The 17,515-nt window shown below is 47.3% G+C and overlaps 1 protein-coding gene across 26 annotated transcripts in view; it reads left to right on the top strand.

The window, feature by feature from the left end:
* ttn.2 (titin, tandem duplicate 2) overlaps window positions 1-17,515 on the top strand; it is a 248,700-nt gene that overhangs the window by 222,219 nt on the left and 8,966 nt on the right. For all 26 annotated transcript variants that reach the window (XM_078174675.1, XM_078174686.1, XM_078174684.1 and 23 more), the window contains 31 exons: window positions 81-380; window positions 583-734; window positions 838-988; window positions 1,079-1,378; window positions 1,645-3,411; window positions 3,656-3,949; window positions 4,058-4,345; window positions 4,444-4,743; window positions 4,911-5,245; window positions 5,601-7,332; window positions 7,472-7,774; window positions 8,000-8,311; window positions 8,520-8,810; window positions 8,949-9,248; window positions 9,737-9,878; window positions 9,983-10,146; window positions 10,327-10,629; window positions 10,818-11,099; window positions 11,236-11,829; window positions 11,948-12,238; window positions 12,353-12,652; window positions 12,811-13,113; window positions 13,201-13,503; window positions 13,609-13,877; window positions 13,984-14,299; window positions 14,494-14,799; window positions 14,990-15,289; window positions 15,502-16,077; window positions 16,244-16,549; window positions 16,645-17,027; window positions 17,248-17,458. In XM_078174675.1, the coding sequence (XP_078030801.1) occupies window positions 81-380; window positions 583-734; window positions 838-988; window positions 1,079-1,378; window positions 1,645-3,411; window positions 3,656-3,949; window positions 4,058-4,345; window positions 4,444-4,743; window positions 4,911-5,245; window positions 5,601-7,332; window positions 7,472-7,774; window positions 8,000-8,311; window positions 8,520-8,810; window positions 8,949-9,248; window positions 9,737-9,878; window positions 9,983-10,146; window positions 10,327-10,629; window positions 10,818-11,099; window positions 11,236-11,829; window positions 11,948-12,238; window positions 12,353-12,652; window positions 12,811-13,113; window positions 13,201-13,503; window positions 13,609-13,877; window positions 13,984-14,299; window positions 14,494-14,799; window positions 14,990-15,289; window positions 15,502-16,077; window positions 16,244-16,549; window positions 16,645-17,027; window positions 17,248-17,458 (12,174 nt within the window). The remainder of the gene's footprint in view (window positions 1-80; window positions 381-582; window positions 735-837; window positions 989-1,078; window positions 1,379-1,644; window positions 3,412-3,655; window positions 3,950-4,057; window positions 4,346-4,443; window positions 4,744-4,910; window positions 5,246-5,600; window positions 7,333-7,471; window positions 7,775-7,999; window positions 8,312-8,519; window positions 8,811-8,948; window positions 9,249-9,736; window positions 9,879-9,982; window positions 10,147-10,326; window positions 10,630-10,817; window positions 11,100-11,235; window positions 11,830-11,947; window positions 12,239-12,352; window positions 12,653-12,810; window positions 13,114-13,200; window positions 13,504-13,608; window positions 13,878-13,983; window positions 14,300-14,493; window positions 14,800-14,989; window positions 15,290-15,501; window positions 16,078-16,243; window positions 16,550-16,644; window positions 17,028-17,247; window positions 17,459-17,515) is intronic.

Here is a 17,515-nt window from a genome sequence, read left to right on the forward strand (position 1 = left end):
CAGTATTTTGCCTTGCATGAAATTGATATTATATATTGTGTAGACTCTGATGTACATCAATATGTCCTCCCCTTATCCAGACAAGCCAGGCCCTCCTGCTGGAGAGATTCAGTTTAAGAAGGTCACAGCCAGCAACATCACTATCATGTGGTCCCCGCCTGCTGATGAGGGTGGTGCCATGGTAACGCATTATATTGTGGAAAAGAGGGAGACCAGCAGGGTCATGTGGTCCGTTGTCTCAGAGAAAATGGTCGACTGCATTGTTAACGTACCCAGACTCATCCAGGGCAATGAGTACATCTTCAGAGTTCGTGGAGTCAACAAGTATGGCATCGGAGACCCACTGGAGTCTGAACCCATAATTGCAAAGAACGCATTCGGTAAGCAAACACAGTAAACCTACCATCTTACCAGCAACTACCATTCAATCCAGAGCTAATTATTTCTTTTGAAAAGTCACTACACTTCAGTGTGTTATTTAATATAATTTACATGTGGATGGCTCAATGGATTTTTTTTTTTCAAACAATGGAAAATTAGTTCTTTTCATCTAACCGGATTTTTTTTTTTTTTTTTTTACAGTTCCTCCTAGTGAGCCATCCAAGCCTAAAGTGACCATGATCACCAAGTCCACTATGACAGTGATCTGGGAAAGACCAGCACTGGATGGAGGCAGTGACATTGATGGCTACTACCTAGAGAAGAGGGAGAAGAAGAGTCTGCAGTGGTTCAAGGTTTGTTTGTGACCAGTCTTTACAGATTTTATGCTCAAGTGTAAAAGATGCCAAACTAATGACTAGCATGCGTGAGTAATTATAATGTCCATTTTATGACCAGGTGGTGAAGGGCACCATCAGAGACACAAGGCAGAAAGTCACCAACCTGGTGGAGAACAATGAGTACCAATACAGAGTTTGTGCTGTTAACAAGGCTGGAGCAGGAAAGTACTCTGAGGCCTCTGATCTCTACAAGGCCTACGACCCCATCGGTAAGCTTTTACAATCACTTAGGATTTCTTAATTATTGAGGTCTTTACATGGAACCGCTGATTACATTCATGCCCTTTTGTCTTCTCCAGATCTGCCTGGAGAGCCATCCAAGCTGCGTGTAGTCGACTCTACAAAGACCTCCATTACCCTTGGCTGGGAAAAGCCTGTCTATGATGGTGGCAGTGAAATCACACACTACATTTTAGACCAGATGAATGTAGAGGACAAAGAATGGGTGACCATCAACCCACAGGTCACAACCTGTGAGTATGTGGTGTCTCACCTCAAACCTGGAACCTACTACTTCTTCAGAGTCTCTGCTGTCAACTGCAAGGGCAAAGGAGAAGACATCAAGATGTATCAGCCTGTGCAAGCCAAGGATATCTTGGGTTTGTATTCATACAGATCCCTCTATGGTTTTGACACAGGACATGGGTCTTTTGTATTTGTCTTATAATCAAGATAAAAACATACTGATAATAAGCATGACTGGAGTTCACTGAAGCATTAAAAAACTATTTTCTATCATTTTTACAGCTTCTAATTATTGCCATTGATTGCTATACTGTGTAAATTGTATTATTTTCTTTTGATGCATATTTTTGTCATTATTAATTACTGCTCTTTCCCGTTTGTGTATACCTCTCTCCAACAGAGGAGGCCGATTTGGACTTGGATGTTCCCATGACAACACAGTACACAGCCAGGGCCGGCCGTGATGTAGAAGTGTTTATTCCCCTGAAGGGACGCCCCACCCCCAATGTCACCTGGCGCCGTGGTGACCGCAACATTGCTGGTGACAACCGCTACACCATCACTAGCACTGAGCGAGCCACCACACTCCTCATCCCGAAGGTCACCCGCGATGACCGCGGCAAGTACCTGCTGGAGATTGAGAATGGCGTGGGAGAGCCCAAGATAATTATCGTTTCCCTAAAGGTTCTGGACAGTCCAGCCATCTGCCAGAAACTGATGGTCAAGAACGTGACAAGGGGGAAGTTGACTCTCAGCTGGGAGGCTCCTCTCATCGAAGGCGGTTCCTCTGTCACCAATTACATTGTTGAGAAGAAGGCTTCCACCATGAAGGCTTACCAGGTGATCACTGCCGAGTGTCCTAACACAACTTACAAGGTGACGGGCCTGGAGGAGGATGTGGCTTACTTCTTCCGTGTATCTGCTGAAAATGAGTACGGTGTGGGCGACACCTGCGAAACTGCTGAGCCTGTAAGAGCCACTGAAACTCCTGGAGCAGTTAAAAACCTGGTGATGGCGGACTCTACAAAGAACTCTGTTACCTTGCAGTGGACTAGACCTGACCATGATGGTGGCAGCTACATCACTGAATACATCATTGAGAAGAGAACCGAAGAAGATCCCACCTGGACTTTGGGAGCAACATGCAAGCGTTTAAGCTGCGAGGTGACAGGACTCAAGGAGAACGCTATCATGGACTTCAGAGTAATGGCCAAGAATGAGAAGGGCAACAGTGACTATTCCCAGATTGGACCGATTGTAGTGAAGGACTTTATCATTCCACCCGAGGCCAACCTCAGTGACTACCCCAATGGAGAGCTTGCTGTTCGTATTGGTCAGAATATCCACATTGAGTTGCCCTTCAAGGGTAAACCAAGACCTGCCATCAGCTGGCTAAAGGATAACATACCTCTGAAGGAAAGTGATAAGATTCGCTTCAGGACCACTGACAACAAGACTGCGATCACAGTCAGAGGAGTTAAGAAGGAGCATGCTGGCCAGTACACCTTGGTTCTGGATAACAGAGTCATCAAGAACTTCTTTGATATTAATGTGATCACTCTGGGACCCCCCTCAGTGCCTGTTGGTCCCGTACGCTATGATGAGATTAAAGCCCAAAGTATCATCATATCCTGGGATGAGCCGAAGGAGGATGGAGGTGGTGAGATCACCTGCTACAGCGTGGAGAAACGTGAGGCTTCCCAGGCCGTATGGAAGATGGTCTGCTCCAGTGTTGTCAGGACCACATTCAAGATTCCCAACCTTGTCAAGGAAACTCACTACCAGTTCAGAGTCCGTGCAGAGAACAAGTATGGAGTCAGTGAACCCCTCATCTCCTCAGACGTTGTTGCCCAGCACCAGTACAAACCACCAGGGCCTCCTGGAAAACCAGTAGCCTTCAACGTCACCAGTGATGGCATGACCATCAAGTGGGAGGCCCCCGGCTTTGACGGAGGATCACCCATTATGGGCTATCATATTGAAAAGAAGGACAGGAATAGCCTCCTGTGGGAGAAAGTGAACTCCACCATCATCTCCAACAGAGAGTACAGGATAATTAGTCTCTTGGAGGGTCTGGAGTACTCCTTCAGAGTCTATGCTGAGAACAACGCCGGACTCAGCCCTGTCAGTGAACAGAGCAAACATGCACTCGCTATCTCCCCTGTTGGTAGGTATACGTTAAAGACTACATTCATCTATGTTGAGGAATAACTTTGTACTTAAAGAAGCGGTCCAACATTTGGGCAGTGTGCTTTATTTGCGGTTTTGCCCATTGTCATATAAGATAAATATCAATTTAATTTGTGTTTAGCCTTGCAAACGCTGGAAGAAAAGGTTGATGTAGATCTTGTTTGTTCCTGTTTTACTTCAGGACTTCACACCAAGCACTGCTTCTCTCTCTTTTCAATTAGATCCACCTGGCAACCCTGTCTGCATCGACACAACAAGAGACTCAGTCACCCTGCAATGGGACATTCCCAAGAAGGATGGTGGCAGCAAAATTGTGGCCTACAGTGTGGAGAGGCGCCAAGGTAGAGGCAAATGGCTGCGATGCAACTTCACTGATATCTCTGACACCCAGTTCACCGTAACCGGTCTGGCTCCTGGAGACCGATTCGAGTTTAGAGTCATTGCCAGGAATGCCGTAGGCACGGTCAGTCCACCATCCAACTCCTCTGGATACATTATGACCAAGGATGAGAGCAGTAAGTATTTACAAATTGAAGAAAAGACAAATTATCATAATGAGTAGATTTCTTACATCTCTTTGATTGTGCTGATTCCTCATTTGCTCATTCTCTTTGCATCTCCAGTTCCTCCGGATGTCATATGGTCTCCAGACCAGGTGCTCACCCTGAGGGCTGGTGAGAACATTAAGCTCAACTGCAGCATCACTGGACGTCCCGTCCCCCAGATTATCTGGTACAAGGATGGCAAAGAGATTGACAAAAGGACCATGTTTGACATCGAGATCACCACCGGCATTGGCACCAGCAGTGTATTTGTTCGTGATGCTGACAGAAACCACCGTGGAATCTACACCATAGAGGCCAAGAACAGCTCTGGTACCAGGAAGGCTGAAGTCAACGTCAGAGTACAAGGTTGGTAAACACACAGTTATGTTTTAATGTCTAACATTATAAACACTTTCAAACCTTTTTATGACCATTTTCAATGTAACTCCTTCCTTTCCCTTCAGATACCCCTGGACCTGTTGAGGGTCCCATCCGTTTCACGGGTATCACAGCTGATAAGTGCACCGTTTGGTGGAACCCGCCAGAGAACGATGGCTGTGCTGCCATTACCCACTATGTGGTGGAGAAGAGGGAGACATCCAGGATCACCTGGGCCTTGGTCACCTCCAAATGCGAGGCCTGTTCTTACAATGCCACCAACCTCATCAAAGGGAATGAATACCAGTTCAGAATCTCTGCTGTCAACAAGTTTGGTGTTGGCAAACCACTGGACTCTGATCCCTTCATTGCACAGATGCAGTACAGTAAGTAAAGTCACTCAGGAGTATTTACCGTTTGACATACTGACCAAAAGTTAAAGATGTAACCCAATTGATTGCACTTGAATATTGACAGAAAACAAATGACAAATGGCCTTTTCATTCACAACTTGACTTTCATAACATGCCATGTTTTCTGCTTTTCCCCTTAGCTGTGCCTGATGCCCCAGGTACCCCAGATGCCACCCATGTAACTGGAAACAGCATCACCGTGTGTTGGACCAGACCACGGTCAGATGGAGGCAATGAGATCAAACACTACATTCTGGAGAGGAGAGAGAAGAAGAGCCTGGTTTGGGTGAAGGTTTCCTCCAAGAGACCCATCACAGAGCTAAGACACCGTGTCACCAACCTCACTGAGGGCAATGAGTATGAGTTCCGCGTAATGGCTGAAAATGGCGCTGGCATCGGACCGGCCAGCAGTACCTCCAGGCTCTTCAAATGTAGAGAACCAACCAGTGCTCCCAGTAACCCCACATTAGTCAAGGTAGGATTTCAGTGACACTGCATGGATTTCAAAGAGAAGAAACATTCATCCAAATGTGTTCAGGTCAATTGTCAAATTCTTGTCCATTTTTTCCTTGGTTTCCTTTCACAGTAAACACAAAGCTGAACTGAGTGCCAAATACACATATATTGTCAGATTTATTAGTTAATGGAAAGCTGTTTTGAATTATCAGTACGGATACTGAAAATCAGCAAATGGAATTTGGCACTATTATAGAACAGAAAAAAGTAACAAATAACTTTGAAGTAGGAAACCAGAATATAGAGAAAAGGGAACAAAGGAAATCATAATGTAGAAATCTCACATTAAACTATGCTCTTTTCTTGTTATCCAGGTCACTGACTCCACCAAGACCTCTGTCAGCCTGACATGGACCAAGCCAGTCTTCGATGGCGGTCTGGAAATAATTGGCTACAATATCGATATGTGTAAGGCCAGTCTGGAGGAGTGGCACAGAGTAAACAGCCAGATTTGCATCCACACCAGCTACACCGTGAAGGGCTTGGTTCCTGGAGAGTTCTACAAGTTCAGGGTCAGTGCTGTGAATGGATGCGGAGAGAGCGAACCTTCAGTGATGCCCAGTGCTGTTCAAGCTCTGGACAGACTTACACTACCTGAGATCGACATTGCTCCCAAATTCAAGCAGACTCACATCGTAAAGAATGGTGGAACAGTTGTCCTCCATATTGCCTTCCGCGGCAAGCCAGCTCCTGTTGCCACCTGGTCTAAGGTGGATGGTGAGCTGCCTGTCATGGCTGATGTTAACACCACTGATTCCTCCTCTACACTAACCATTGAGGGCTGCACTAGGTATGAAGCTGGCAAATACACCCTTTCCCTGGAGAACAACAGCGGACAAAAGTCCATCACATTCACTGTCAAAGTGCTGGACACTCCCGGGCCTCCAGGAGCTATCACCTTCAAAGATGTTACCCGTGGAGCCTTGACAGTTATGTGGGATGCCCCCACTAATGATGGTGGATCCCGAATCCACCACTACATTGTGGACAAGCGCGAAGCCAGCCGCCTGGCCTGGCAGGAGGTCAGCAGCAAGTCCTCTCGCCAGACACTCAGGGTCACTGGTCTGGAGATTGGTGTGCCATATCTGTTTAGGGTGACTGCTGTTAACCAGTATGGCCAGGGAGAACCACACGAGATGACAGAGCCCGTCATTGCCACAGAAGAACCCGCACCACCCAAGAGACTGGATGTTGTCGACACCACAAACTCCTCTGCCTCCCTGGTGTGGCTGAAGCCCGAGCATGATGGAGGCAGCCGCATCAGAGGCTACATTGTTGAATTCAGAGCTAAAGGCACTGACCGTTGGGTTATTGGTGGAGAGACCAAATCCCAGAAGATGCTATTGGAGGGTCTGATTGAGAACACAGAGTATGACTTCAGAGTCAAGGCCAAGAATGACGCTGGAATCAGCGAACCTCAGGGCACATTCAGCTCTGTGGTCATTAAGGAGCCTCGCATCGAGCCAACTGCTGACCTCAGCAGCATCACCAACCAGCTCATCATCTGCAAGCTCTCCAACACCTTTACAATCAACATCCCCATCAGTGGCAGGCCTGCACCCAAGATCACCTGGAAGCTGGAGGAAATGAAGCTAAAGGAGTCTGACAGAGTTGTCATCAGATCCACAAAAGAGGAAACCACTTTGATGGTGAGAGATAGCAAGAGAAGCGACAGCGGCAAGTACTACCTGATCCTGGAGAATACTGCTGGTGTGAAGACATTCACAGTGACAGTGGTTGTTGTTGGCAGACCAAGTCCACCCACAGGCCCTGTGGAGATTTCTGGAGTCTCCTCAGAGTCCTGCTCTCTGTCCTGGTCCGAGCCAGCTGATGATGGTGGCTCTGAAATTACGAACTACATCGTGGAAAAACGAGAGTCTGGCTCTGCCTCTTGGCAAGTAGTAAACTCCAGTGTGAAGAGAACCACCATCAAAGTGACTCACCTTACCAAGTATATGGAGTACACCTTCAGAGTGTGCGCTGAGAACAAATTCGGAGTCAGCAAGTCCATTGAGTCTGCTGCTGTTGTCATTGAGCATCCATATGGTGAGTTTTGACCAACAATTATACAAAAGTAAACACACATCTTGTTTTATACACATGAAGGTTTAACATATTTTGTACATGCATTTAGGTCCAGGTCAAATAAAGAATCCCTTTTCTCACCTGCACTTTATTTCCACAGTTCCTCCGAGTCCTCCAACTCGCCCAGATGTGGTGTCTGTATCTGCTAATGCCATCAACATCAAATGGGACCTGCCATATGCCGACGGTGGCAGCAAGGTGACAGGCTACTGGATTGAGAAGAAGGAGAGAAACACCATCCTGTGGGTGAGGGAGAACAAACTGCCCTGCCTGGATTGCCAGTACAAGGTGTCCAACCTGATTGAGGGCCTGGAGTACCAGTTCAGGGTCTACGCCATGAACATTGCCGGACTCAGCAAGGCCAGCGAGGCTTCCAGACCTGTGGTGGCACTCAATCCTGTTGGTGAGGGGAACTTCAATGACTTAACCACATAAAGCAATGACATGTTCATCAGCTCACAAATAATCAACAAAAACTTTTGGTCGATCAAGACCCTAATTAGTTAATCTGATTACACCCATATAGCACCTTTTCTTGTTCACTTTGTTCAGCTAAAACAGTTGGTTCAGAAAAGCCTGCGTGGTTAAAGCTGCATTACAATTTAATAATAAACTTTTCCCTTTACAGATCCTCCTGGTAAACCCGAGGTGACCGACATCACCCGCTCCTCTGTGTCGTTGTGCTGGACCGTGCCATTCAACGATGGCGGCAGCAAGATTGTTGGTTATGTGGTGGAGAGAAAAGTCTACAGTACAGATGAGTGGGATGACAATCGCTGGCTCAAGTGCAACTACACAACTATCAGCGAGAACTACTTCACCGTCAGCAACCTGGGAGAGGGAGAGACCTACGAATACCGTGTCATTGCCAAGAATGCTGCCGGTGTCCACAGTGCACCCTCTGAGGTCACTGGACCGGTCACATGCAAGGATGAATACTGTAAGTCATTACAATTAGGATTTGCATTTTTATTTCAAATTTAGGAGGTTGTAGGTAACCATGAGCTTTGAATCTAAAAGTTGTCATCATTTAGGCTTCTGATCATTTCCTCCTCTATAAAGCATATAATATTATTTATAGATGGAAAACTGGGAAAAACTGAATTGAGAATGAGAGATGAGATCTAATCATCTCTTTTTCACTGCAGCTCCTCCAAAAGCTGAGCTGGACAGCAAGCTGGTGGGCGAGACCGTCACCGTCATGGCTGGCTCCGACCTGGTCCTGGATGGCACTGTGGGCGGCAAACCAGAGCCTACAGTATACTGGTCAAAGGGCGACAAGATTTTGGAGCTTGGAGAGAAGTACTCACTGACCTACACTGCCACCAGAGCCATGGCTGTTATCAAGAACTGTGACAGATACGACACAGGCAGATACATCCTGACCGTCAAGAACGCCAGTGGAACCAAAACTGCTGCTGTCAGCGTCAAAGTTCTGGGTGAGCAGCCAAAAAATCACATAAATTAAGCTCTCACCACATCATTTTAAACACTGCTGCATGATAACAGAGCAGCAGTAGATGTATGTGCCACTGGACTGTATGAACTGCCTGTAACTCTCGCTTTCTGTCTTCCAGACACTCCTGGAGCCCCGGCTGATAAGCTTGTGATCAGCAGAGTGACAGAGGAGAAGTGTACAGTGTCCTGGAAGATCCCTCTGGAGGACGGTGGAGACAGCGTCACCCATTATATCGTGGAGCGTCGCGAGACCAGCCGCCTCAACTGGGTTGCTATGGAGACCGAGTGCAAGACACTGTCGTGCGTCAGCACCAGGCTAATCAAGAACAATGAATATATCTTCAGAGTTAGAGGAGTCAACAAGTACGGGCCTGGAGTTCCTCTGGAATCCGAGCCTGTCATTGCCAGGAACGCCTACAGTAAGCGGCAAAATTTACCTTTTCTTCCAAACTAAATTTTCCTGATGATGGTGCCATAGCAACCGTCTAATGTTAATTAAAATCAGAAAAAGTGCAGACAGTCATTTAAAATTATGTAAAATGGAGTTTAGAAATAAGTTTGCAGTCATTACAGGGTGGAATATGCACGAATAAAGGAACCGTTTTAGCTTTGACTCAGAAGTGTTCAGAGTCAGGGCTGTCTAATATCATCTGGGAGGTTATTCCTGGTTTGTGCTACTTCACCATGTTTTATCCTAACTCTTGGAAAAGGTCAGTCGGCAAACCACAGATGTCCTCAGTGCCATAGAAGTTTCATAGGCCACAAGCATGTCAGAGATGTATTTGAGTGCTGAGCCAAAGAGTGATTTATACACAATTAGCAAGATTTTGAAATCAATTCTCTGATTAGGCATCATGTAACAGAGCAAAAACTTATTTCCGTGACCTGTTCTGCCCTTCTTCCTCAGCCATCACATCCCAGCCGGGCACTCCAGAGGCTACAGCAGTCGGCAAGGAGCATGTCATCATTGAGTGGCTGAAGCCCGAGAGTGACGGAGGTAGCGAGATCAAAACCTACTTAGTAGACAAACGAGAGAAAAGCAGTACCAGGTGGGACCAACTTCTGAAGAACCGAAAGGACAGATTTTAGTTTACACTTTCTGAAATATTGATTCTCATAATCTCTTTCTACTTTCATTTCTCTTTTGGACCAGGTGGACTCGGGTGAATAAGAATTACACCATCTATGACACCCGTCTGAAGATCTCCGGCCTGCTGGAGGGAAGCGAGTACCAGTTCAGAGTGACAGCTGTCAACGCTGCCGGAGACAGCCATCCAAGTGATGCCTCGGCATACATCCTCTGCAAAGACCCCACATGTAAGAGATTTTACTTAAAAACCTTAACTGATGCAAAAGGTGACCATCTTAGAGCTGAAATTTTATTTTAAATTCTCGTTTTGATTCCAAAATTTTCTCAAGAAATTGATTATTTTCCATTTGATGGAATGATGTTTGGACAAGTAGAAATACAACATATTTATGTCTGTGTACTCCCAGATACCCCAGCTCCTCCATCAGTACCTCGTATCACTGACACAACCAAGCACAGCATCAGCATGACCTGGACCAGGCCCATGTACGACGGCGGCTCAGACGTCACCGGCTACTTTGTGGAGATCCTAGAGGAGGGCTCTGAGCAGTGGTACCGTGCCAACGCCAAAGCCATCAAGAACACAGAGTATGTGGCCGCCGGCCTGGCAGCCAATAAGAAGTACAGATTCAGAGTAGCTGCTGTCAACGACAAAGGCACTGGCGAGTTCAGTGAACCTAGTGCCGAGGTTGAGCCTCTGGAGAAAGTTGGTGAGTCACAACAGCTAATTCTTGAATTTGGATTATGACAGAAAGTAAATGTTTTGTCAGCATTGTGTTTTCCAAGCAAACTTCTTGCTTATTCCAGTGACAAATCTTTATCAGTGCCATATTCCAGCTTGTTACATGGCAGTTGCAGCATCATCAGACTCTCCTTTTACTCTGTTCGACCCTCTCAGAAATGCCAGACCTGGAGCTGCACGATGACCTGAAGAAAACGGTGTGTTTGCGCGCTGGAGGAACCCTGCGTTTGATTGTATTTGTCTCTGGCCGGCCGTTACCAGTAGTTGCTTGGAGGAAGACAGGCGTGGAGCTGCAGAGCCGCGGCTACATTGAGACCACCGACAGCTACACCTCACTGATGGTGGAGAAGGTCAACCGCTACGACTCTGGAAAATACGTTGTGGAGGCAGAGAACCCATCCGGCAAGAAAACTGCCACCATCCTGGTTAAGGTCTACGGTAGGTCATCCCAAGTCTTAACAGATGCCAAATATTCCAGGCTGAATCTTTATAAAAAGGTACACGTAAAGACACACTAAAAGACACAAAAAACACACTAATATCTTCTCTTCCTCAACTCGTCTCTCTCCTGCAGACACTCCTGGTCCTCCAAGTTCTGTGAACGTGAAGGACTACACCAAGGAGTCTGTCGTGATCACCTGGGACGTCCCAAGCATTGATGGTGGTGCTCATGTCAGCAACTACATCATAGAGAAGCGTGAAGCCAACATGAAGTCATACAAGACCGTCACCACTGAGTGTAGGAAGACCCTGTTCAGGATCTCTGGTCTGGAGGAGGGAGTGCACTACTTCTTCAGAGTCCTGCCAGAGAACATATATGGTGTTGGCGAGCCCTGTGAGACATCCGAGGCTGTGCTGGTGTGCGATGTGCCGTCAGTGCCTCAGAACCTCCAGATCATTGATGTCACCAAGTCCTCAGTCACTCTGCACTGGGAGAAGTCACTATACGATGGTGGCAGCAGGCTGTCAGGATATATCATCGAGGCATGCAAGGCAGGCTCGGACAGGTGGAGTACCGTCGCAACAGTCAAAGCCTCAGTGACCCAGCACACCATCCAGTCTCTGACGGAGAACGACCAGTACCTTTTCAGACTGCGAGCCACCAACAGCAGGGGAGCCAGCGAGCCCATGGACACTGTCACCCCGGTCACCATCCAGGATATCAAGGGTAAGACACACAGCCACAAATCATCACACAACCACTTTTACCTTCACTGAAACTTCACAGAATTCACAGAAATCAATCAAATATATTAAACACGTCATTTCTGCCCTGTGTTTTCCAGTGATGCCCAAGATCGACATGACCAGCATTCCTCAGAAGATCGTCCATGTGCACCGTGGCAAACCCATTGACCTCAACATCCCCATAAGGGCCAAACCACAGCCAGTCTGCTCCTGGTTCTTTGGTGGTGTCAAACTGAAGGACACCCTGGACCGCATCAAGATTGACAGCAACGGAAAATACACTCACCTCGTCATCCGTGAGACCACCATCAACGACACAGGAGACTACACGCTTGAGGTGAAGAATGCCATTGGCATGGCAACCGAGGTCATCAAGGTCATCATTCTGGGTAAGGACAAATGAAGATTATACATGAATAAGTTGTGTCTCTTACAGTGCAATTATTGCATACATGCAAAAAAAATTACTAGATTCTAACCCGCGACTTCTTGTGCCCATCCAGACAAACCTGGCATCCCAGTTGGTCCAGTGAAGATCGAGGAGAATGACGGCGTATCGGTCACAATCAGCTGGGAACCCCCAGAGAAGGACGGTGGTGCCAACGTCAGCGGCTATGTGGTGGAACAGCGCGATGCCCACCGCCCAGGCTGGGTCACCATCTCAGAGTCTGTGACCCGACCCTGCTTCAAGTTCACCAGACTCACTGAGGGAACCGAGTACGTGTTCCGTGTTGCAGCCATGAATCGCTTTGGTGTTGGTGGCTTCCTGCAGTCAGAGGTGGTAGAGTGCAAGAGCGAAAAGAGTGAGTTCTCTTCCTATCATAAGTATAGTCTTTCTGTTCTTCTGTATGTTATTTCATTTGTATGTGTACTTCACGTGAATCTCTTTTATTTACGTGTGAACAGTTATTTTTGGCCCTGCAGTATTTCAATTGATCTGTTAATTTGATTTCATGTGTAGCCATCCCTGGACCTCCCAGCAAGCCAGAGGTGCTTGATGTCACTCACGAGGGCATGACCCTGACCTGGCAACCACCCGTGGACAATGGTGGCTCCACCATTGCTGGCTATATCATTGAGCGTAAGGAGGCCCGTTCTGACAGGTGGCTGAAGATCAACAAGAACCTTGTCACCATGACCAGGTACCGCTCCTCTGGCCTGATTGAGGGCCTGGAGTATGAACATCGTATCACTGCCGTCAACTCCAGAGGAGCCGGCAAACCCAGCGAGAGCTCTGCCATCACTGTTGCCATGGATCCCATTGGTAGGTGTTGCAAAACTCACGATTTTAGATGAATCTTCCCAGTGTGGAGTCAGAATATTAACCAAAGGTCTCTGTGTTTTGTAACAGAGCCTCCAGGTCCTCCAGTTCAGCCCAGAGTCACCGACACCACCAGGTCTTCAGTATCTCTGGCCTGGCTGCCACCCGAAGAGGAGGGTGGTTCTATTGTTACTGGGTACTTTATCGAGATGCAGAAGGTGGACCAGGTGGAATGGACGCTGTGCAACACCACGCCCACAAAGATGTGCGAGTACACCCTCACTCACATGCCCCAGGGTGCTGAGTACAAGTTCAGGATCATTGCCTGCAATGCTGGTGGTTCTGGGGAGTCCGCTGAGATTCCTGGAGTGGTTAAAGTCCAGGAGATGCTTGGTAAAATACCGTCATTTATAGTTTGATTTTACAGTCAAATAAACATTATTTTACTGACTTAACCTGTAATTTAAATGACACAAATTTAATCTCTGTCTTCTTCAGATTATCCCGACTACGTGCTTGATCGTAAATACGAGGAGGGCTATGTGGTGCGGCAGGGCGGAGTCGTTCGTCTGTCTGTGCCCATCAAGGGTAAACCTATCCCTACATGCAAGTGGACCAAGGACGGTCGTGACATCTCTCATCGGGCCATGATCGCCACCCATGATGACATCACCGAGCTGGTCATCAAAGAGGCACACAAAGACGACACTGGTACCTATGACCTGGTGCTGGAGAACAAATGCGGCAGGAAGGCCGTGTACATCAAGGTGAGCGAGTCATCCAGCAGATACTTCATGATCAGAAGTAAAACAATAAAAATACATACGCTTGGAATAGTTTGAACTAAACTTTTTGTGTATCTCTTGCCTCCAGGTGAAGGTGATTGGTCGCCCTGATGCCCCAGAGGGCCCTCTGGAGTTTGATGACATTCAGGTCAGATCAGTGCGGGTCAGCTGGAGGCCACCATCCGATGATGGCGGCTCCGACATCCTGGGATACATTGTGGAAAGAAGGGAGGTACCCAAGGCTGCCTGGTACACAGTCGACTCCAGGGTAACTGAGAGTTCTCTGGTGGTGAAGGGTCTGAAGGAGAATGTGCAGTACCACTTCAGGGTTTCTGCCGAAAACCAGTTTGGCATTAGCAGATCTCTCAAGTCTGATGAGGCTGTCACACCAAAAACGCCACTTTGTGAGTATTTTTTCTGTGATTGTTTACATTTGTAGTCTCAACTGATGTTTGTCAAAAGTTGCATTGTCTACATGTTGGTCAAATAATTTACTTAACAGACACATTTCCATATATCCGTAATTCTGATGTCAGTATGTGTGTTTACAAGTGTAGTTGTAAACACTGATTTCCCTAACAACTTGCTTTACCTCCAGGCGCACCAGAACCTCCCGGCAACCCACCAGAGATTATGGACGTGACCAAGACCACGGTGTCTCTGTCCTGGGCCCGGCCCCGGGATGATGGAGGCTCCCGCGTCACGGGATACTATGTGGAGAGGAGAGAGGTTTCGACAGAGAAGTGGGTCCGACACAACAAGACCCACATCACCACCACTATGTACAATGTCACCGGTCTCATCCCTGATGCTGAGTACATGTTCAGAGTGGTGGCTCAGAATGACATCGGGCAGAGCGAGCCTGGTCCTGCCTCAGAGTCTGTGGTCTGCAAAGATCCATTTGGTGAGTTTATATCACGATACTAATTTCCGCATGAATAAATTGTTGAGTAATAAAGTGAATTTGAAGGACATTTTGTCTTAGCTTATGATAATTTTAGTTAATTTGTGGGACCGTGTAGAACTGGTTTCAACACTCTTTCTCTTACACTTTCTGTAAGAGTATTAATCTGCTCTTGTCTCTCTCCTTCAAGACAAACCCAGCCAACCAGGGGAGATCGACATCATCTCCATCACCAAGGACTCCATCACCATCCACTGGCTCAGGCCAGAGCATGACGGCGGCAAGGAGATTCTGGGCTACTGGATTGAGTTCAGGCAGGCTGGAGAAAGTGCCTGGAAAAAATGTAACAAAGAGCGCTCCAAGGATCGTCAGTTCACCATGGGCGGGTTGATGGAGGCCACCGAGTACGAGTTCAGAATCTTTGCTGAGAATGAGACTGGACTGAGCCGACCTCGCCGCACACCCATGGGCATCAAGACCAAACTGAGCGGTGAGCTGCTGCAGAATTTAGAAATAAATCTCACTAACTTTGTAATGTGACATTGGTCCTTACAAAGTTAAACACTAGATCATGTGAAGTTGAATTTCATGTTACTAAATCAAGATGTTTGCATGTCAGCAGACCTTATGTACAGTACACACAGAGGTAGGAAAAAGCATAAAAAACTCAGATTAAATCAAGCTTTGCATTTGCTTTTGCAGTTGGTGAGGCTCCAGCTTTGAAGGAAGAGATCCAAGATGTAACCACCAAGCTTGGCGAGTCCGGCACCCTCACCTGTGGCATCATTGGAAGACCTCTGCCTGAGATCAAGTGGTACCGCTACGGTAAAGAGCTGATCCAGAGCCGTAAGTACAAGATGAGCTCAGATGGCCGCAACCACTCCCTGAGCATCCTGACAGACGAGCAGGAAGATGAGGGCCTGTACACCTGCAGGGCCATCAACGAAGCCGGAGAGATCGAGACCAGTGGCAAACTGCGTCTGCAGGCGCCGCCGCAGTTCCACCCTGGCTTCCCTCTGAAGGAGAAGTACTACGCTGGAGCTGGCACCAGCCTCCGTCTCCATGTTGTCTACATTGGACGTCCCATCCCCCAGATCATGTGGTTCTATGGCAAGAAGCCTCTGAACGCATCCGAGAATGTAATTATTGAAAACACCGAAAGCTACACCCACCTGGTGGTGAGGAACGCCCAGAGGAAGACCAACGCTGGTCGCTACAAGGTGCAGCTCAGCAATGTATTTGGAACCATCGACACTGTGCTCCGTGTTGAAATCCAAGGTAATACTAGACAACTGACAACAGGTTTAAATATCAAATAATATGATCCTACAGTGAAGACATCTATATTATCTACATATATTATCATCATTACTACATGTATGTATTTGAATAAAACACAAGAGCTGTTACTTATTCCTTTTTTTTGTTTTGTTTTTTTCCCCAGATAAACCATGCGCTCCTGAGGGCCCTGTTATTGTTGAGGCTCTGCTGAAGAGCTCGGTTGTCATCAGCTGGAAGACACCCAAGGACGATGGAGGCTCCATGATTACCAACTACATTGTGGAGAAACGCGAGGCCAAAGAAGGCGAGCAGTGGCACCTGGTGTCCTCCTCCGTTTCTGGCACCACATGCCGTGTCCCCAACCTGACTGAGAATGCCGGCTACTACTTCAGAGTCTCTGCCCAGAACCAATATGGAGTCAGTGAGTCCCTGGAGATCCCATCGGTGGTCATCATCAAGAGTCCATTTGGTAAGTAGTTTTTCCTCTATAATGTCATTGCAGAGAGGCAGGACGAACTTCAGATATGTAGACCACTACAGTAACATTCCCTGTTTATCTCTTAGAAAAACCTGGCATCCCACAACAGCCCTTCATCATCAGCTCCTCCAAGGACTCCTGTGTCGTCTGCTGGAAACCTCCAACCAGCGACGGTGGAGCTAAAATCACCGGCTACTACCTGGAGAAACGTGAGAAGAAGCAGAACAAGTGGATGTCAGTAACCAGTAAGAAGATTGCCGAGACCAGCTTTGAGGTCAAAGCCTTGATCGAGGGCTTTGAGTATGAGTTCCGCGTCAAGTGTGAGAACATGGGCGGTGAGAGCGACTGGAGTGAGATTTCAGCACCTGTCATCCCCAAGTCTGACCAGGCTCCTCGTGCTCCCGCGTTCAGGGAGGAGATCAGGGACATGACCATCAAATACCACAACAATGCCACCTTTGTCACCAAGGTAGTTTATTTCAGCTACATTGCATTTTCGCAAATTTCGCAAATTCACATGCTGTGTCTATGTTCATGAAGGTCTAGAAGTGACAAAACTACAAGTGATTGTCGTGTAAGTGTTGAAGGGATACCAAGAACCCATTGAGAAGATTGACATCAGTTTCATTCAGTCACTCAATTCCATCACCACAAGCATTATTTAACTTGGTTATTTTTCCTGTTACAAGGTGATGGGACATCCAAAACCTTTGGTGAAATGGTACCGCAATGGAAAGGAGATCCAGGCAGATGGAGCCAAGATCAAAGCCTTGGAGTTCAAGGGAGGCTACTACCAGCTGATCATCACTGCCGCTGATGAGAATGATGCCGCAGTTTACCAAGTCAGAGCAACCAACCCCTCAGGGTCCATCTCTACAACGGCCAACCTTGAGGTTGAAGGTAATGATATAATTTTGATAGTGTAAATTAATGATCGCTCATTTTTTCCAGTATCCA

This window comes from Epinephelus lanceolatus, chromosome 14 (assembly GCF_041903045.1).
Source record: "Epinephelus lanceolatus isolate andai-2023 chromosome 14, ASM4190304v1, whole genome shotgun sequence".
Lineage (NCBI taxonomy): Eukaryota > Metazoa > Chordata > Actinopteri > Perciformes > Serranidae > Epinephelus > Epinephelus lanceolatus.